At 38.9% G+C, this 22,335-nt stretch overlaps 1 protein-coding gene across 4 annotated transcripts in view; it reads left to right on the forward strand.

The window, feature by feature from the left end:
• The window catches only part of LOC108166941 (attractin-like protein 1), a 55,909-nt gene that overhangs the window by 27,886 nt on the left and 5,688 nt on the right, over positions 1–22,335 (forward strand). Inside the window, exons 7-9 of one of the 4 annotated variants that reach the window (XR_001777331.1) lie at positions 10,609–10,820; positions 12,204–12,261; positions 12,356–13,624. Coding sequence is in view for 1 of the 4 variants with exons in the window: in XM_017308891.1 (XP_017164380.1) it covers positions 16,692–16,824 (133 nt within the window). In the remaining 3 variants the exon portion in view is untranslated. Of the gene's footprint in view, positions 1–10,608; positions 10,821–12,203; positions 12,262–12,355; positions 13,625–16,691; positions 16,825–22,335 lie in introns of those variants that run through there. The other 3 variants (XR_001777333.1, XR_001777332.1, XM_017308891.1) reach the window with 3 other exon arrangements.

The raw sequence follows: 22,335 nt of genomic DNA on the forward strand, positions 1-22,335 counted from the left end.
TTTTTTTTATTATGCTGTGTTTTAATGTACAGCACTTTGTATCAGCTGTGGTTGTTTTAAAGTGCTTTATAAATAAAGTTGGTATGGTATGGTATGGTATCATGGTAATTCAGGATGAGTTATTTTAATTTAAATGAATATCCTTGTTGGTCTTTTATTGAAGTCCTATTCTCCTTCAAGATACATTTACCTAACGCTAGAATAAATGCAATGTACATTATGCAGCAAAGGAAATTAGAAGATTGTACATATATCCATTATGGAGATGATAAGTTTTTTATCTGGGCGAAGTTCCCCTTATTGTATAAGCAATACTGAAGAATGACTGCTATCATTAACGATACAGGAAAGAAGCTTTTTAGTTATCTTGCTTTGCTAGCAAAGTTGTTAGCTAGCAGATAGCTAATAGCACAACCACAACAGCCTAATGTCTGTATGATAAAAATATTGAATCGATAGATAAGAACACCTGGCTGTCTCCTCCCACTCAGTACTTCTTCAGGGAAAGGTAGACGCAGAGGCCTGTCAGTGTCATTACCTCTCTGCTTAAACCGCTACTCCGTTCTTAAGCAGAAACGATACGTTCAACGTTTTCCATCATCTGACAAGTAACAAGTCTACTCCACTTTATTCACCAAAAACTTTTTTTTTTAATTCATCAAAAATTGTTCTGTAATCTGGAACGTTCGCTACGTTGAGCTCTGCAGTTAGCTGCCTTATCTCACTGCACAAGACGCAACTGCGTCACGGGCAAAATGTCAAAGGTAACAAGGTGACCGGCTTATTATGTTGTACAAAAAAAAACAACAAAAAAACAAATACTTTTAGTACATGATATTATGTGTCAGAAGAGGGCTTAGGAAATAATAATACCAAAAAAATAAAATAAAATTTGACCAAAAGGGCACTTGGGGATAAGGAGCAAAAGGGGCAGGTGCTCAAGCACCCTAGCCCCCCCCTCTGCACGTGCCTGTAGACAGGACACACTGCAAACAAACAGAGGGGCTGCAGACCATGCAACTCAGGAATGGTATGGATGATTAAAGATCTCATTACGTAAAACCCAGCTGTATCATAGAGCAGATGGCAAAAGTGTTTGCACCTCTTGTCAAGATAGAGAAGAGAAAGACGAGGAAAACACTGGGAGAGGAAGAGAGGGATTACAGCATTTCTGTACATGAGCAAAGCAGCAGGGAACAGAGATCAACTCAAGAAAGATGAATGCTTATTTATTCAGAAAGTGGCCCAATACTGCAGAGTAAAAAATGCCTGAACACAACAGAACTTGGAGGAGAATTTTGGCAATGAGCCTTTGGTTTTTGCAATGCAGGAAATTTGTTATAAAATACATATTGAGTTAATATGCTGAAACTAGAGAGGGATTAATCAGATTGATGCCCAGTAATTGTGATCTCCTAACTTTTTCAAATGACGGTTTTAGTTAGTTATTTTAGTTTCCACTTAAGAGATCTGGTGTAGAGTCAAAGTGCAAATTCTACTGTTGTGGTCATAGTGAACCTTTGTTCTGCTGCAGTCACTAATACCAAAGAAAAATCATAAGAACTGTTCCCCAAATTTGTTTTACTTGCTGTATGTCTATAGGTATCTCTATGTCTTGAGTTTGAAGGCTTCATTGGTATTGTCTCTAAACAATACATTTTTAGTCTCATTAATGTTTCCTACACAGTGAAAGCCTTCTCTTTTATTCTTTCTCATACCCCTTAATCATACATCTTACCTGACACTTTTCTCCTCCCATTTCAACCAGATTGTACACACTCCTTCACCGCTTATTCACACTCTCAGTTGATCGGTACTTTTGACCTTCAGTACTTATGGTCTTCTACCTTCTTTTCTTCTACCAGTCTGCTGTTGTCCCTCTCATTTACATAATTGTATTGTCTTGCTGCAAGCTGAAGCTTTTTTTCAGTTATAGTTCCACCTCTTAGTGCTGATCACAATGTCATCTGCAGACATCATAATCCAGATTCCTGTCTAACCGCATCTGTCAACCTGTACATCACAAAAACAAACAAGAGGAGGCCTAGATGCAGTTTCACCCTCAGCACACCTCAATGCTGTCTCACATTTATGTCCTGCACCACTCTGATGTACTTCTGTGTCACACCGGACCTTATCAAGCAATATGCTTTCTCTAAAATTACAGACACCCTTAAAGCAAAAACTTGTGTCTGTAGCACTCTTCTACTTTGGCATGAAACCATGCTGCTGCTCACAAATGTTCACTTCTGACATTAGCCTGGCTTCCACTACTTTTTCCTACAGCTTAATTGTAAGACTCATTAGCTTTATTCCTCTGTAATAAAGCTAATGAGTCTTCAGTCCATCTTCCTTGTTCTTGATAATTGGCACCAGAACACTTTTTTCTTCCAGTTCTTGGGCATCTTCTCACTCTTCCAGATGTTGTCCAAAAGGTCTACTGCCACCTCTCCTACGCACTTGTATTTAACCTACAGTACATGTTTTGGATTAAAAGTGTAAGTGTCACCACAGGTTGGAGGCCCGATTAAGTATTTTTTAATATCTAGTTACCAATACTTAAACAAGAAAGCAGGTATTTTGTTGGTTTGCTTCTAAAGGGAATCTGTTTGCATGTATGCACTGTTGTTTATTAGGTTGCTTGGACATGCTATGTATTTAAAAAGAACTAAGGAAAGTATTTTTCTTTTCTAAGTTGAGTTGTTTTGCATATTTTTGAGGCAAGAGAAAGCTTCAAGCACTGAACTCAAGTTGAATATCTTGAGATCAATAAAGTGGTATGGAGGACAGACAGAGCACTATTGTTAAATCTCCAACCAGAAGAAGACTCTGATATTATACATTGTAATATTTAATGACTCATTGTTGATCTGAATCAGACGCTTACTTTTAGCTTTGTCTTCTATTTTTTCCTACTATTCTCTGCAGCACATAACACAAAGTTCTGATTGTGAGGATGCAGATGAAATAAGGGAGTAAGAGTATTTGGGGGTAAGGGGTATGTGTAGAGTTAGAAATAAAAAATAAATGAAGCAGGGGTTTAGGGAGAGAAAAAAAAGCACACACAGCTAGAAAAGAGAATTGCCTTAAGACAATAAAGGTGAGGCAGGTAATAAGACTGAATAAAAAGCTAAATTAAAAGTGGTAAACATTACATAGCTTCACAGTCTTAAGGTTCTCAGATTCAATGGTGTTTTTTCTATTAGGGTTCAGCGTAAATGTATGTCTTTATATGTCCAGTGCTTTTTATAAATGTCATGAATTGTTAATTTGCAAGTGACACAAAGATATGCAAAGGGAAGATTTGTAGCAAGAAAACACACAAGAAAAGTTGAATTAATTTCAAACTTAATTTCAGTTGGAATAAAGAAAAAATTTGGCTCCATGCAGACTTTGTACAACCTTCATTACAGGGGTGGTGGCTGATGTCATGAAGTGAGCTAAAGACTAGGAGGCTCTTCCAACCTTAAACACTTGGAGCTCATCACTAAAGATAAATTGTCAGCAATTATTAAAATGCTTTACTGTAAAGCCAATTTTTTTTCATTGATTTTTAGGAAGACATAACTATTTACTTGGCATCTAAGTTATTTTTGACACTCCTTTTACATCATTGTATTATCTACTGATTCATGTCTTACTTTCAATCATAAAGAACTTTTTTTTTGGCTAAATAAAATAAATAAAAATATTTAAAAATCTATTTCTGTTTCTATTTCTGTCAGTGGTATGAGTAATGCATCTCACACTTCAAAAAGGGCACCAAGTGGCCATGGGGGCAAAGAAAAATCAGGCTTGTGAAAACTCATTTATAACAACATATTTAAATGAAAATGTGTAAAATATATCAATAGATATAATCTATACAAATGAAAAATATTAATTTCCTCCAGTCCAAGACAATGCTTGGAGCAACTGTGAGGTTCCTCTAAGCTCCGCACAGGGTAAGCAAAATAATTTATTTTGCTGTTTTAGACAGAAAAAAGTAACAAAGCATCATTTTCATGCAGACATTCACTACTGAGGTAAAACTTATCTGTTTAAACAAATAAAAAACATCAGCTGTCCCGCACTCAACTGTCAACCAATGTTCGCTCTTCTCCCCATCCATGGAGCCTTTCAAAATAAAACATTTCCAAAATATTTCACATTTTCATAACTCCAATTTTCAGTCTTACACCAACGTGAAAATGTTCTGCAGACTTTGAGGATTTTCTAATAAGTTTGTCCTAGTTAGTTTTCCTTAGGAAAACAAAACCAGTCAGACCTTCTTGTGGTTTTTAGGGATTTGATCAAACAAGTACATGTAAAAACAGTACAATAATAAATCTTGTTCTAATAGCAGACCAAATAATGAGTCCTAGTTGTGTTCTAGGAGTCATTGTTTGAGTCCTGGTATGATAATGTTCATTAATTCATTGTACTTTGTTTCTTAATTTTATTCCCCATCTGTTGTCCAGCCTAAACTCCTGTTTTTACTCAGGGAGTCCTGTCATCTTGTGCGGTCTGACATTTTAACTCCCATGAGGCCACCAGGAAGAAGAAGAATAAAAAAAAAACTTGTATTGAATTCAGTGAAGTTCTTCTGAAGACCCTCTGCCCTCTGCACTATGTCTGCAGAATATGGTTAATTAGCTCAACCTGCAGAAGCTGCTTCCCACCATCCTTGCTTTCGTCTTCATTTACTCTTTCCCTCTGAGCTTTCCTGTACACGCTGCAAGCGGTGGATTGGCGTGCTAATTTGTTTTTTGTTCTTTCGCTGCACTAACCTTGGAGGGACTAACATGACGTTATTAGAATCTCCTGCTCCTCCACTGCCACACATTAGATTCTGCTTGACATGGAAAGCACTTAAATTATTTGGATTTAATTTACCCCTCTCTCTCTTCAGCTTTCACCCCTCCAACTCCCCCACAACAACCCTGCCACCCTCACGCTTCTAATTAGATTTGGGGGGAAAATGAACTCTGATTAAAAAATACGGCCTCTCCAACTTGACACCCACACACTGTTTGCTGCACACAAACAGCCACAAACTCAAATACTCTCTGAGAGCTTGTTTTTTAAGATGGCAACGGGGGGCGATGCTGTTTGGTTCTCCTCTTCTTCCTCCTCTTGGCTTTCTTCATCAAGTCCCCTATTAGTGCAGATCAGATCAACATGTCAATCAGAATCCCTGCCTGCCTGCTTCGATCTGGCTTGGCGATTATGCGCTCTGTCCCACCATGCATTATTAAAGATTTTCTCATATCCTGAGAGGAAATTAAAATCTTTGTTGAAAAGTGGGTTATAAATATCTGTGTGCGTGTGTGTGTGTGTGTGTGTGTGTGTGTGTGCGTGCGTGTGTGTGTGTTTGTGTGTGTGCGTGTGTGTGTGTGTGTGTGTGTGTGTGTGGCTTATGAAATGTGTTTTAAGCCTTCAGTTTAGCAGCTTCACACCCACATCATGTTGGTAAAACTGGGGGTATCCAGTGCGACGAAAATGGAACTTGAAGATGAAATGTTACTGAAAGTTTTTAGCTCCAGCTGCTGTCAGATGAGGTTTGGAATACATCTGAAACTGTCTAATGAGAGTGGGGTTTGGATTCAAAAATGTAAATGTTTTTGGTTTTGAGAATGGCAAAAATCTTTTGAAGTAAATCCATGGCATTTGATTCGGCTGGGAATCAGATGTCGCCTAAAAGTAATATTACAATAAGAGTTTAATTTATTGTGATTTCTGATGTGTATCGTAATATTAGGCCTGTCACCACAACAGACTTCTCTGTTAAGGTAGAAATATCACATAAGCCTGTGACCGGCTTATGTGATATTTCATGTTATTCTTTGTCTTTACAATAACCCTCAACCCTCCACAGCCCCTTTTCTCTTACCGTGGTTTTAACCTAGTTCTTCACCAGTCAGCCCAGGCCAGATTCTTCTTGTGTTTCCTCCTCATTTTTTCGAACCAAGTCATGGGTGATACAAGCCAGACCTAACTGGGTATTGCAGACAATTGATTTGATTGGCAGCAGACTTCATTTGTTGATTGGCCCATGGGTTACGTTAACATCTCAACCACCTTCTTCAAATGATGATGAGGCCTTATCGACCCATTGAGTTAGGGTTATTTTGTGCTTCAAAAAACAATCCGATAGGACCCTGGGAAAGACTAATGTGTTCAAGTTATGATAAAAGAAGTTAGCCTATTGGTGAAACTATTCAAGCCTGAAATAGCATCTCAATGCTAAAAATGTAGCACAGCACAGACATCCCTGGTGGTAACCCCAGCGCCCACAGTCTAAAGACATTTAATGAATGATCAGGGCTTCCTGAAACACTTGAATGGGTGTAAAAGCACTTGGCACCAATCTGACGGTTGAATAGCCTAAATATTTTAAAAGCAATAAAAATATCTTTGTTGTTGAGCTCACATTTCCTTAATAAATAACCAGCAAAAAGGGTTTTTAATTGAAAATATTGTCTATTTTGACTATCATACAAGTAATTTTCATTCACATATGCATGTGAAATTATAAAAAACTGCAAACAAGAAAACACATCTAGATTTAGACAATACGTCATCTGCCTTAACAGCTATAAAAAAAAAAAAAAACCCTGCTTCCTGTTCTCAGGGAAAGAAACTCCCACGAAAGGCATTCCCTGTGGAACCAGTATACTTATTTTAGGTCTCCAAGTTCCAAGTGGCATCACTTAAAATCGACTGAAGTTTTAGCACCACGTACCGCATGCTTCAGCTGGATATTAGTCGTAGCTGGGCTTTGTATGCAAACCTAGAGATCCTGCTGAGCGATGATCATCATGGCAGATGTGCCAGTGCGACTCAGGATGTTGCAGGTTATATTAAGGCTTAGCTGACAAAACATTAGTGTCCCTGCAACACTGAGGAACAGAATTCATGAGGATTTAAAAAATATTCTCGAATCTGGATGTTCCCCACATTATTAACAGGTGATTGAAGTCAATTTAGCAACTGATTACCTTCATATTTCTTATTTCTATTCATCTGTAGTCTTTATAAACCCTGACAGAACTTTTTGTAGTTTGCAGATATCTGAAGACTTTTTGGACATTTTTGTTCACAGACACAGAAAGTTCTGACTCTTGTCAGTGTAAGAAGTGTAAGAGTGTAAGAAGTGTAAATGTAAGTGTAAGAAGATTTGATTCTGGTTAATGAACTTTAATTGGAACTGGTAGTGCTTTGTCCTCCATGGCTTCACTTCCCATTTTTCACCTGTTATAAAAAGCAGCCAAATTACAAATTATTGAGCTTCTTGAAGGTAGTGCAGACACTTGGCTGCTGTAGCTTTTGCAATAAAAGTGAGGGTCTTTTTGACCACCTAATCCTCTGTGTAGATATCAAGTTTGCTTGACTCATGTACTCTCCTGAGATTACCAGAAGTTGCTGATAAAACCCAAATTTCCGACCTATAAAACTGGCAAATTATAAATAACCTCCCCCCCCCAATCCTTTCAATGATGAATAATAGCTTATTTTGCCCCAAACCAGGTCAAGTTGTTAAGGATTAAGCTTGTGCCCATTGAGAGTCTCTGCCTGACAATTGTAATATTACACCTCAGACTTGTAAGTTTTATGCCATAAATGAAACTCTACACCACAAAATGGAAAAATTAATGGAAAAATGGTTAATTACTCAACCAAAGCTACTTCTTTGTATTAAACTAATAATGGTCATAATAAACTAATATTTAATTTAGTAAATGTAACCACACCCATTTGAGTCTTGAGCCGACCTTGACCCAATTTATTGAACAAAACCAAACCAAGATTGGCCTCAAGCCCTCCATCCCTGGTATTTACCCAGAATGCCCTGCGCTGTATTCCGCTTCCTCCTTTTGAAACATTCCGAGGTTCACTTGTATGCACATATTCATTCGAACTACATCAGAGTTAATTTTAACCTAACCGAGACCTGATTTTATTGGCAGACCAGATTTTGCTTATTTTTGGTTCACATCAGAGTTAGATTGATTCATTCTTTCCCAAACAAACCAGATTTTCTAGGCAAACAGACTGGAGTTGGATTAAAGTGGACTAAACATGGCTGGTGTGAATGCACCCTAGTACACAAATTGCTCGGCAACCTGGAGTTGAAATCAAACCTGTTATGGAAATTTCATTATCAAGGAATGAGAATCTGTTTCAATAATAAGAAAGATTAATCTTTGTCTTTAAGTTTTTTTATTCGAAGGCAAAAGCGTTCGAAGACCCTTCTCACTGAGCGCAGTCAGTAGAAGAGCCCTGAGCAACACACATCACATCGTTATATAGTCACAGCAAGACAAAGACCCTCCCAAAGTCTGATGTTATCTCTACTGCCAGATGGCCACATAAACACCCTGACCCCCTCCTCATGAACTATCTCTCACCTCTTGGAGGAGATGATTTTATGGCAGGAAAGAGAACTGATAAGGATTTCAGGAGGAACTTCTAACACTTCTTTGTCAGTTCATGGGTTCAGCTCAAACAGGGTACAAACTACATTCCACACATCAGTCCTTTAAGACAATCATTAGATCAAGCATTTCACCCAAGATGTCTTCAGGTCTCTTCTGCTTTCACGGCTGCGGATACATCTAAACATTATCTGCAAACGTATTTAATGGACAAACACATCTTGCAGAAATACAAAAACAAAGCAGATATTATCAGTAAATAAATGGTAAAAAGTATCATCAGTTCCTTCAGGAATGAATTAAGACTATTACAAACCCATAACTTTCAGATTGCAAGATGACGAATCTCCCCACTGATTCAAAATCGGCCCATTAAATAATGATATGGTGAAATGCATTGTGTGTGGTTTCATTCGAAGATTTTAATCATTTTAAAAGCTGATAATAACCAGTCATTCATATATTAAAACCATAGACATCATCACCATTGTGCACAACACCCTAGATTTTTGACACTGACACAAGTCTCACAGTTATGAGCTGTTGCAGTGTCCTCTGCAGCGTCTCTCTTTATTATTATTATTATTATTTATCATTAGCAATCAGGCGTCTTAAACTTTCCCAGCGATGAGCAGTTATGCCTTAAATGTTGAGATGACACATTTTCACTGAAGACTGTCTTACACAATTGCAGATCCTGTCATTTCCATATTAATTACGCTTTCGTCATTAAAACATCACAGAGCTGTAAAATACAAATGGGGAAAAATACAAAAAGCTGCAATAATATGTACACGGGCAAAAATAAGAGAGAAGGGCTTTTTATTGAGTTATATTTAAGATTGTCTAATTTTTTTACATTTAATTCCACAGCCATAAAATTTGATACAAGGTTAGGAAAATATTTTTATGAGTTGAATCTTGAGTCTTGTTCCATGTAAAGTTTTTTTCCAGATCTATTATCGGTAAATTTGATGCCAAATATGATGGACAATGATTTATACTCTGTATCAGTCTTCATACACCATTTTTTAAGTTTCAACCACAAACATCAGTGTAGTTTTGTAATGTTGGAACCTGATTTTAATTTTTAGTTTAAAAAAGATGCCTGTTTGGAGGTACAAATGTTCCATTTGACTAGTAGCAAATGGAACATTGACCAACATATTGCATGTGTATTTGCTTGATCATATTTGACAAAATGAAACGATTATTTCTTGTTTCATAATTGGTGACTGCATTATGTTTTTTCTGGTATAAAGCAGTTTGAACCGCCTTGTTGCTGTACAAATAAACTTGACTTGATGTATAGAAACACTTTTTTTCTCCTTCTGTATTGTCTTTTAACTTGTGATAAGTGGACAGTCCTTCCTAGACCAGGACTCCACAGAGACGTCAACCACTTCGGACACTCTGCTGTGGTCAGCAAGGGGTGGGTCTCCTTGATGTCTCCTCTGGATGTCCTCATAGCTTCTTCAGTACCCTTTAAGATTATGTGGTTTTTCTTGATTTGCAACTTCATCCCTGTCAGTACGTGTTATATTTAGCTGCCTCTCCCACTCTTTACTTCCTGTGAAGCTCTTTGTTTAGAAGCACCCGTATATGGAGATACAGTACCTGCTTCACAGTTCCTCTGCAGAAATTCAGGGTTTGGTTGGTTTTAGCTCAACATCGAATCATGACATCATTACATTGTGTGGCTGCTTCCTTCATCACTGAACACACAGCCTTAATCAGCCTTGGTGCTGATCAATTTTATTTTGAATTCAAATTGCAACCCTTAAAGAATTCAAAGGGGAAAAAAAGTGTTAACGTCAGTTGCCTGGGATCAAAGTCAACCGGTTCATTCTTAGGGTAGGGCTGCCTGTAAATGTCAGCTCTAAATAAAAACTAGATGTCTGCTTCAAGAAATCCATCAGAATACGAGGGGACGTTCTTTCTTCCATTTGAAATGATGACCTGATCCTTTAACAACATTCACTCTCCAAAAAGTCAACTATGACCACAAAAATGTCAGCTTTCAACTTCAGAAGACCGGCTTCAAACCTTAAAGTTCTTTTGATTTCTAAAGGTCCTCTTTCTGCTGCCTTTTAATGTTTTCACCGGTGGTCATCTGCGCCTGTTTAAGATTTGCCACGTTTCTTCCTTCTCACACAAATCTCTCCTAAACTCTGTTATTTGGGTTTTCCAGCACCATGTACGTCTTCGGAGGCTTTTCAGGTGTGCTTCTGAATGACGTGCTGGCCTACTACCCGCCGTCCTGCCAAGCCTTTTTGTCCCCAACTCTGTGTTTGGCGGCTGGGTCAGGAGTTCGCTGCCTCTGGGTGAAAAGCAGATGTCTCCCATGGGAGTCCAAACAGTACGATCACATTGTCCCGGCTTCTTTCTGCCCTGCACGACCTGGTAGGTCCACTCTGCTTACCGTTTCTATTTATCTACGTCTTCCCAAAACCATAAAACCCTGCTGTTTAAGATGAGTTTCACTCCCAGTAGGTTGATTGTGTCATGATAACTGTAATTATTTTTGAAAGCCTTTGATTTTCAAGTTTGTTTACATATTGTAATTATGAGAACAGAGGTCAACAATGCCCCAATCAGCTCGTTTTAAACTAATTAGGACAATCCTGAACCAGATGTAGCTAAAGCATTGCTTCTTTGTGTTTTACTTGCTCCATCGCATTGAAAGTTTAAATGAAAAGTATTTTTGAAAATATCATAAAATATAGCTCAGATCCAGAACAACTGAATTACAGTGATAAACAATATGATAAATGCCCATCCCAAAAACATACCAGTTGGATTTTCAGATTTAAAGTGTCCTGAGGTAAGTCGAACATCATTTGTGCAGAAGACATCATTTCTGCACAAGGAAGTAGCCAACAGTTGCATCAATTCTGTAAGGGAGTATGTGACTAGTGTCTTTTTGCCTACATTACAATAACAGGCACATGCATAACAGTGTGACAAGTTTTAGTTTTTAACAGTTTTATCGCAGGAGGTTTACTCTTCCTAAAAAGTGATACCTTAAAGGGCCGATAAGTGAAGAAATAACCATCCATAACCTGCTTTCTTGATTGACATTTCCATAAAAACCAACTGATCTTCCAGTCAGAAGGCTAATCAAAGTGATGTTCTACTGTGGTAAAACGTTACTATATGCTGACGACCCTGTGTTGCTCTTCTTGCAGACAGCACAGACAAACAGTGCATTCGCTTCTCAGACTGCGTGTTAGAATGGCCCTTAGCGGCTGGAGGAAATAGGAGACTTGAGGCAGAGAAACAGTGCAAATCCCGCTGGGTGTTTATTCACCAACATTTAACAGACAAACAGCCCTGCTTACAGCGGCCTAGGGTCTCAGCAGAAACATTCTAATCAATGTGGCCAACATGCAGCCTTTTATAGTAGCTGGCTGTTCCAATTCACAAACCCACCAAGAAACAGGGTAAAATAAAATACATACACACCAACAAAGTTTGACAAACTAACAAAATCCATCCATCCATCCATTTTCTTACACCCTTGTCCCTTAGTGGGGTCGGGAGGATTGCTGGTGCCCATCTCCAGCTAACATTTCGGGCAAGAGGCGGGGTCACCCTGGACAGGTCGCCAGTCAGTCGCAGAACTAAAAATTTTCAGAATAATATATATCAGCTATTATTCATCTTAAGCATCTCTAAAAACACATTTCTGTCAATAATATAAATCCAACATTAAATTTATAAAATGCATAGTTCTACTGCTCCCCCTCTTCCATCTGCTTTGGTCTCTTCTGGAACCTTTAAAAGGTGCTCAGGCCCCTGGGGAATCTTTTAGCCTGAACACCCTGCAGAGGAAGAGACAGAGGTAAGCCACACCCACACAAAGCCTTCAAACATTTCAGTGCATTTCAAACAATCACAATACTTATATTATCCCTTTGTTTGTTGTATTTTAACAGGTCGCCATCAGTTCCAGCTGAGATGCCACTGCATAAAACACACAATCAATAAAATACTTCAATCTGTTTCTATTAGTTTCATTTATCATTCAACATGCATTTCTTTTGTCATTTAACACACATTTTAAGTGTTGTACAGCCAAAGTAATGAAGACCTTCATTAAGTAATGAAGACCTTCATTACACTGCGCCAGCTGCACAGCAACACCCGGGGCTGCCATGGTGCGAGGACAGGAAGTGTATCTCTGCCTCGAGCAACTGCACCGTGGTCAGTTCACACAGGTTATTTGTTAAAAGTTTTAAAAACAGTACATCCTGCTGTACTTTCTGATAGTTGTGCTGGAAGAAATATGAGAAAATAATGGAAGTTAAAAATGCCTTATGTGTTCATGTGTGTTCGTGTTCAGCATTTCACTCATTCGTTCTACCAGTTTCTCTGGTTTTAATCTGAACAATTCTTTGTCTTTCTGTGTGCCTCTGTTGTTTTTCTCTCTCTGTGTATGCTTGGCTGTATCTGAATATGAAACCGTGAATGTTTCTGATTTTGTGTGTGTGTGTGTGTGTGTGTGTAGCTGACTGGAGCTGGCCCAGCAGCATGGCGGCGCTCTGTCTCTGTCTGCACCTCCATTCATGTTGTCTGAACATCAGCTCAGCTTGTGGAAGCACAGCACGCGAAGGAGGGGACATGTGTGTATTATTTTACAATACAGAGAATATTTCCTTTTCTGTCCAGCTGCAGCCTGTTTTACATCATTTGAGATTATATGGAGATTAGTGGTATTCCATTTTCTGGAAACACTGATTTAATACAAGAATGAATATTGTAATTTAGTCATGAATTATGCTTAAATGGAAAACATTTTAGTAAACAAACAAAAAATATTGAAAGCTGAAATCTGGCAAAATTATGACTGGCATTACGGAAATAAAAAAAATCTATTTAAATCAAATGAAATTATTACTTAACTCAAATAATATTGTTATGACATTGAAAGACACAGGACTATGAGGGGCCGTTTAGGACAAAATCTATGTTTCGTCTCTCACACAAGACTAAAGACTCATGCACGCGCACACAAAATATGAAAATTGCACGTATATACGAGTAAAATGTCACACGCATACAATTTTTCTCTCGCATGCATACACAAAATACTAAAATTGTCAATTGTCGTGAAACCTGGTATAAGCATGTGATATCTGTCCAGGTACACGCAGAAAACAGAATAAAGGCCTGAGAAATAACAGTAAACCTTGTATTTAATGATGATTATGGTTTGTAACAGGTTTAAAATAATAATACACATGCCAATGAAGGAATGTCTGTAATGTATAATCAAAAATATATGTTCTGTACATTTAATCAGCTGAATGTTATAATACATTATGGAAAATGAGGTTTATGGAAATTGAGGTTTGAACAACTTGATTGTTGTATAATAATCATTGATTATTAAAGATTAAAGATAATGAGTGGGGAAGAAACATACTGAAGTAAAATGTCGACAAAGTAAAACATTGATTATGTTTTGTAAGACAAAAATGACTTAGAAGGAGAAACAGTGAGGAATGAGTCATTCCTGAGCGGGGGCGAGGGCGCGGCAAAATCAGAAACAGATGGTCAACGGAAAATAAGGAAAGTACCGGGATGTGGTAATGAGGTAGGAATGAGTCATAAGAGAGTTGGGGAAGGTTGGGACTTTCCACAGACAGTGAGACGCAGTGGGAAGATTCTAAAGTAACGCAGCCCTGCCCTGTAGACCGCCCTGAGTTGAGAGGGCTTAAAACTGGAGCACAGGGGAGGAAAGGGGTTCTTCGTCCGCGGCGCAGAAGAGGAGCCAACAAGAGGAAGCAGGCTAAAGACCAGCAGAGGACTACACCCCGGGACCAAGGGAAGCTCAAAGACTTCACGCCGCCAAGAAGGGACGAGTTCCACCAGCCACCGACCCTGGTTCCAGATCCAACCAACTCCTCTGCCTCTACCCAACGCTCTCAACTCTGTCGCAGCCGACTTGGAGAAGAGACGGAGGTCATTTAATGACAAAGATTCTGCACGTTAGAAGGACAACGTACWGTTTTGCTCCGCTTCTCTTCAGAAAAGAGGACTTTGCTCCGGCTGAACAAGGACTCTGACCAAGGACATCTAAAGACTACAGCTGCTGAGACCAAGAACCATCGGGTATGAGTTGACCTGCTTCCCCCAAAGCCTCGCTCAGTGAACTTAGTGACACAGGTCAGGGTTTTGTATGTGTGAGGGTTGTCACGGAAGAGTGGGCATAATTTGGAGATCAGATTGCGCATGTGTTGGTACCATAGTGAAGTTAGCTTCAAGTTGGGTATTGGAGCTCCACACGGTGGCAAATTCATTCTGGAAGATGGTGCTGTGTCAGTTCAGAGAGTAAAATATAAAGCTTCAGCAAACACAAGGGAAATTATTTTTATTTAAACTGAAGTTAACTAACATAACATATACACTTATTGTAAATGTAAGTATCATCTGGTCTTTATCCGGCTCAAAAATTTTTTCAATCTAAGCTGAAGGGGACAAAATCCTTGACAGATTAAACAGCACCATGTGAAAAAACCAAGTGCACTTCATGACTAAACGGCAAGCAGAAAAACTTTGGTCTGGGATGTTTCTCGTGTTTTTGAGGACTGCATGCTCTGACCTTTGCATGACTTTGCTGTGAGAATCCAACTCGTGACAAATATCATGTCTTAAATGTTTTCCACTTATGATGAACCATAAAATCCTTATAAATGAGTTTATAACTTTGTCCAAATGGATGAGCATCAGTGACTGCCTATCTAAGGTTGCTGATGATGTCCTTTCAACTTGGCATTGTGTTAGCGCTACGGCTAACGGTAGTTATTGAGACACACTGTCTTGTATGAGGGGCCGTTTAGGACAAAAGCTATGTTTTGTCTCTCACACTACTAAAGACTCACGCGCGCACACACAAAATATGAAAATTGCACATAAATACTAGAAAAATGTCACATACGCATACACAAAATACTAAAATTGCACTCACACACACTACTAAAATGTCACGCATACAAATTTTCTCTCACACGCATGCACAAAATGCTAAAATTGTGCGCACACACTACTAAAATATCACACACGCATACAATTTTTCTCTCAAACGCATACACAAAGCACAAAAGTTGCGCAGACACACAACTACAATATCACACACACACTCTTACACACACACACAATCCTAAAATTGTGCATACACACTACTAAAATATCACACACGCATACAATTTCTTTCTTACACACACAAAATACTAAAATTGCGCATACACACTACTAAAATATCACACGCATAAAATTTTTCTCTCACACATACACAAAACACAAAAATTGCTCACATACACTACTAAAATATCACACACGCAAACATTTTTTTTCTCACACGCATACATAAAACCAAGATTGAACATATAAACTAATAAAATATAGACTCACTTTTTTGTATGTGAGAGACTCGGTTTTGTATGTGTGAGAGACATTTTTTGTATGTGTGAGACATTTTTTTTGTGTGTGAAAGGGACAACACATTTTTTGTATGTGTGAGAGACATTCAAGTTGGGTATTGGAGCTCCACCGAGCTCCACTGCCTATCTAAGGTAGGCAGTGCCTACCTTAGATAAGCAGTCACTGATGCTCATCCATTTGGACAAAGTTATAAACTCATTTATAAGGATTTTATGGTTCATCATAAGTGGAAAACATTTAAGACATGAGATTTGTCACAAGTTGGATTCTCCCAGCAAAGTCATGCAAAGAACAGAGCATGCAGTCCTCAAAAACACGAGAWACATCCCAGACCAAAGTTTTTCTGCTTGCYGTTTAGTCATGAAGTGCACTTGGTTTTTTCACATGGTGCTGTTTAATCTGTCAAGGATTTTGTCCCCTTCAGCTTAGATTGAAAAAATTTTTGAGCCGGATAAAGACCCGATGATACTTACATTTACAATAAGTGTATATGTTATGTTTGTTATCTTCAGTTTAAATAAAAATAATTTCCCTTGTGTTTGCTGAAGCTTTATATTTTACTCTCTGAACTGACACAGCACCATCTTCCAGAATGAATTCTTCAATAAAAACTTCATCTCAGTATGAAATGCTCATATTGATTTAATTTTTCACTCTGCATGCTCCGTTTGACTTCTCATTCACCACGCCCATCACTCTTTATTCATTTTTCAGTGTGTCGCCGCGCGCTGTATTGATTTCTCCCGGTTTATTGTATTTACTTGAAAATGAAAAACTTGGAAGTGAACTAATATTGTTTCCTCATTCTCTCTCTGTTTTTGTGAGAAGTCGATGACAGACTCATCCAGGTGCAAGCGGCGGGAGGAGAAGGAGTGTTTTCAACTGGCCAACTGCAGGAGCTGCTCCCTGAACAACAACTCTCAATGGGAGGTGCAGCAGCAGGAGTGCCAGGTGCTGCCTGGTGAGGATACACACTCATCAAAACACTTTATTAATGATTAAAAATTCATGTAGTTTGTGTTTTAATGTAGAATCTTGGAAAAAACGAAGAAAAAAAACCCTCTTTCGACACTGAAATTTCCCCCCTTGAATCACCCTATTTATCATAAATTCTTAATGTATTTTTTTGCATTATTAAATCAGTTTATTTATAAAGCACCAATTCACAACAAAAATCATTACAGTTCAATCACACATACATTCCAGTTGATCCTTTTTGTCAAACAGTACAGTAGGCACTGGTTACTATTCAAAGTAGATTAAAAGTTTCTACTTCAGGAAAACCAGCAGATTGCTGATATTAGGGATGCATTCAATCCATCCCTAATATATCATATTATTGCTTGTTAAGATGGAAATAACATTTTTAGATTAAAGCCAACATTGAAAGTCCTTAAAAACCCTATAAATAAACTCACAACCTCAAACAAAGAAGAGTAAAATCAACAGTATCCAAATAAAATTCGCCTGTGAATTGATCTTAATATATTCAATTCTTAGAATATCTAGTACCGCCACTTAGTGGTAGATTTTTTTGATGTGCTCAGTTAGCTTCTTGTTGGTCTGATAAATCAACATATTCTCACTCCCAACTCATCACATATTGACACTTGGGCGTCACATGTTGACGCCGAGGGTAACCCCTTCGCGTCAATATGTGACGAGAAGGTTCTCTCATTGAATGCTGTACCGCTCCCTAAGCGTCCGATAATGACGATCTAGGAACGAATAAGATGACGAGTCTATTCTATTTTTTTTCAAACCTTTATTTACAATTTATGTGCTAGTTTGAACAGGATATTAAGAATATTTACTACAAATATATGTCAGACGTATCGGTCAAAGGACTTTAATTCGGTATTTAAAAATAACTCAGAAAAATATAAAACCGGAAGGTTTTTGTTGTGGTTATAACTTGATTTAAAAGCCTTTTTTTTAAATTTACCAACTATTTTTGAGTATGATATAAATGATTTACACCAAATAAATTTAAGAAAAATTAAGATGTATTTTCTTTTGTGATTGCATGCAAACTGTTCTGTAAAAGTTTAATATTTTTTATTGAAATAATAAAAATAAGGACGGATCCCACAAAAACCCAAGAAGAAGAATAAGCTGACGTCATCCTATGCGACACTTACACTCCGGTGAGTAGAAATCTGCACCTGTCAAAATGTTTTTGTACTCTAAAACCAAAAATAACTCCAAAGTGTTACGTTATAACGTTATTGATGGTAGTTTTAGGACTTAATGGCAGCAGGGCTGTGAATGGTTGAAGACACGTTTGTAACATTTTTTTTGCCGGAGAATATATGGTGGAAGCTAGCTAAATTAGCCAATTAGGAGGCTAATTGTACCTGTACGCTGTACCTGTGCTTAGTACGTAGTGTTAAAGTCACATAATAGTATTCATAGTCATTGCCACTTTGTAAAATTGGAGGGTTGCTAAAAACATCAGTGCCCCTAGGCTGTGATGATCTTTAAAGTTTTGTTTATGAACCCTGTCTGAATACACTGATTGCAGCTAGGTCATTTACTTGAATTAAAAACGAACTTGCATCAGTACAGGCACATTTCTTTCTTCCTGTCTGTTATTTATTGCTGTTGCAAGTCAGATGAATAGAAGTAAAGAGCTGAGAACCTGATCTTTGAACAGACAGAGACCATAGGTCAGGAGCAGCCTGGGATGCTTACTGAGGAGCATCCAACGATGATACCAGAGAACCAGGAAGATACTGTAATGGTGCTTGATCTGGTTCCTGTTTCTCCTCCTGTTGTCCCATCTTCTCAGTCTTTTCAGAAGAAGAAAAGACCCAGAAGCACCTCTCCAGCTGCCTCTCCTCCCACTGTCTCCCCCCCAAAGATCAGCTTCATGTCACCTGCTGACCATGTCATCTCCTTAAGTCATGGTGGCCAATAAGAAGAGAAAGCTTAAGTTAAAATGTTATGGAAGGATCCCTTCAAGTGTCAAGTTTATACCCCAGATGTGCTTTCAGTTTCAGTGGATGGAAATTGCAAGTATTACCATTTAAAGAATGCAGCAAGGTATTGTAAAATGTGTACAATATAACARTTCTTTGYATAYGTTAGTGATGTTMACTAYYTTTGGACTWTAACACCTCATKAAGTGTATTTYATTGCTTGTTTTTCAGATTGGAGGAACAGGCTATATTTCTGGACCTTTTCATAGCCAAGGATGAAAACATAGGAAAATTTGTGGACTGTATACACAAATCAACCAAAAATGTAAGACTGCAGATTGTAAATGTATAATAGTAAACTTTTAGTCTGCAAGTAAGGAACACTGACCAGGCATTGAATAACCTTGCTGGTACATACTGCATAAACATCTTTGACACAGTTGATGTTGTTTGTGCATGTCTGTGCAGACACAGATGGACACAAAGCTTGTGCCAAGGCTCATCGCAAGATCAGAAAGGAGAAAACATCTWAGCATTGGCTTTAGAAGATGTTGGTCACTTGAAGACTGATACAGACACAGAAGTTCTGTCTTTGGAAGAGATCCTGTCCGGTGACAGTATAAAACTAATATGTTTTATACTGTCATCATACTTGACAGATAATGTGACTAGATGCTCCAGGTGTTGACCTGAACTTACAAATGTATACTTTTACTGAGTTGATTTGTCCTTTTCATAAATGCATTTCAGACTCTGTCCCAAACAGCGGACATATCGTGCAACTGAGTCCGATGGATATCGGAGATGATATGTGGAAATGTTTATTATTAAATCTAAAGGTCATTATTATATTTATTCAGTTAAAAATGTTAACTATGAAAAAACATATTCACCTCCAAATCATAGTGCAGCAAATAGAGCGGCTGCTCCCGTCGTCTTTTTTCCACCGTTACGTCATTTATCTCTTAAAATAATTCCACAAACTATCACTATTGCTTCTACATTGTCATCCGTGTTTGGTCATTCTAAATTCCCGCTATGTTGGGGTTTTATTGGATTATCCTCTGGAATCAGGATGTTCGTGACTGGAATCGGTTCGTGTTGCTCCTGCCTGGGACACACGAACCGATCCAACCTGTTGGACTTTTATCAGCTCTGTGGTCACAGAGGTTTGGAGAATCGGCCAACAATTCTTAAATCTTTCCGTCTAAACCAGACTTAAGTCTCAAGTTCTACTCATCTCCTCTCGACCGCAGCCCAAGCGCTCCGACTCTGGTCGCTAAGGTAACGTTTACATATCCCTTCAAAATAAGATACAGATGCGCCACAAAAACAAACATTTTACTTTCGTGAAAACTTTAACTCACGATAATGACTAACGGGATCCCTGAGCTTGTTTCTCTGCAACGAGACGGTTCCATCTGGGATTGATGGGAGACAATGACACCTAAAGTGTTGCTTATATCCACAGCCTGCTTGGTCTCTACGTGGCGAAGCAGTTTGAAGCTTCATTGCCTCATTGGCAGCCGGTCACCGCACTTTACGCAGAGCGGGCTTGTAATGTGGGACTCACTTACCGGTCCGGGATAAAACCATTCTCCTGTCTCTTCTCTGGGCCTTTTCCCCTTCGCAAAGAAGGGGAAAAGGCCCAAAGACATCTGATCTGTTTCTTACTCATTTTGCTGCTGTGGCCTCAGTGTTGGCGCGCAAGTAACCGAGAAAATCSGGTTAAAGGATTTTCAAAATAAAAGATACTCCAGACTCAAATAATACATAAAACGGAAATATTTCACTATTTCTTGCGTGGCCCGGTACCAATTGGTCCATGGACCAGTACCGGTCCACAGACCGGGGGTTGGGGACCACTGAGCTAGATGACAATCAATGACAGGTAGGAACGTCGGACTCTCAGCTGTCGTCATAGTTTAGTGGTTAAAACACCGCGCTCTGAATTCAGCGACCGCTGGTACGAGTTTAGTTAGCAGCGCCATCGTCTGTTTCCCTTTTTTGGACTAGTTTATTTTATTGTCTACAAAAATAAATAATATAATTCACTTGGCAACATTTTGGAGGTAATATTGTTTAACAGGTTTGCCAGACAAACTTTAACTGTAAGAATACTACAAGATTACCAAGTTGCACAGCTTTGCTTCTGCAGCCCAGTGAAGTCTTAAAGTGCAAACGAAATAATGTGGCTTCCATTAAATGAGAAATTAATTAGTTTGCATGGTATTATAACTGTTTATTGATATATTTGCAGAGCATGTCAGTCAACATAAGACTGAAAAGACGTAAAATTATTGTCATTACTCTAATAATGCTTGGTGGTAGTACAAATTCTGTTTAGTACAGTCTCCTTTGAAGTGGGGTATATTTTAGTGAACTTTTAAAGTATTCTTCAATCATACCATTATGGTTTGAAGAGCTCTTAGAGAAAGGAGAGACATGTTTATTTATGTTTGTCGCGTTTTGATCAGGAAACGACAAAGCCACCTAATTTTTAAAAACAATGCGTTGAGGACCCTTTTTGGCTGTCACTAGTTAATCTTAATGCGGCTTGTTCTGTTTTTAATTTGATTTCCCTTCTGCAACAGCTTGCAAACTGTTTCCCAGTAGAGAACACACCTACAAATACTGTAGATATGGTTCATAATCTGTTGGTGGTATCTGACAGTAATGTAGGAACGTTTATTATTATAATTTTGGCTTCTCAGTTTGGACATCATAAGTTTCTTAGGATGGAAAGAAACTTTGGATCTGGTGTTCCCGGATCTGGTGAGTAGGAGGGCTCACCGCGGCGGCCCTCCTACTCACCGCGGCCTAGCCCTCGCGGCTCTTGTTGCCTTCGGCTGCCCGGTTTTGGGCCACCGCTCAGCTCTGTAAGAAATCTGCCCATTTGTTCTCTCTTGGTGAAAACCTCCTGACCCAATTCCTTAAGACTCCATATGCACCTTGCTTTTAACATAAGACCATGATGGAAACATTTATGGTGCACTTGCAAAGCGAGTCCAAGTTGTGCAACGACGGGGTTATCAAACCTACACATTTTCCTTCCTTTTCAATTAATTAGATTTCCTCTGTACAAACACAGAACAGTGGACAAGATGCCTCTCTTAGGAGCAATCGTTAATGACTTCTGTTTGTTTTCCTTCCATGAATGGGATTTGTTTTTGTGTTTTTTTCCCCTCCAAGGTGACGTCATGTGTCCATCATCAAAAGAAAGGTCATGGAATGGCGAGTCCAGGGGTGAAAAAACACCCCTGGACTCCAGAGTGGGGTCACCGGGATCCCACTCTGGAGCCAGGCCTGGAGATGGGGCACGATGGCGAGCGCCTGGTGGCCGGGCTTTTACCMACSGAGCCCGGCCGGGCTCAGCCCGAAGAGGAGACGTGGTTCCCCCTTCCAATGGGCTCACCACCTCTTGGAGGGGCCAAAGGAGTCGGGTGCATTGTGCTATGGGTGGCAGCCGAGGGAGGGGACCCTGGCGGTCTGATCCTCGGATGCAGAAGCTGGCTCTTGGGACGTGGAACGTCACCTCTCTGGTGGGGAAG

Source organism: Poecilia reticulata, linkage group LG15 (assembly GCF_000633615.1).
Source record: "Poecilia reticulata strain Guanapo linkage group LG15, Guppy_female_1.0+MT, whole genome shotgun sequence".
NCBI lineage: Eukaryota > Metazoa > Chordata > Actinopteri > Cyprinodontiformes > Poeciliidae > Poecilia > Poecilia reticulata.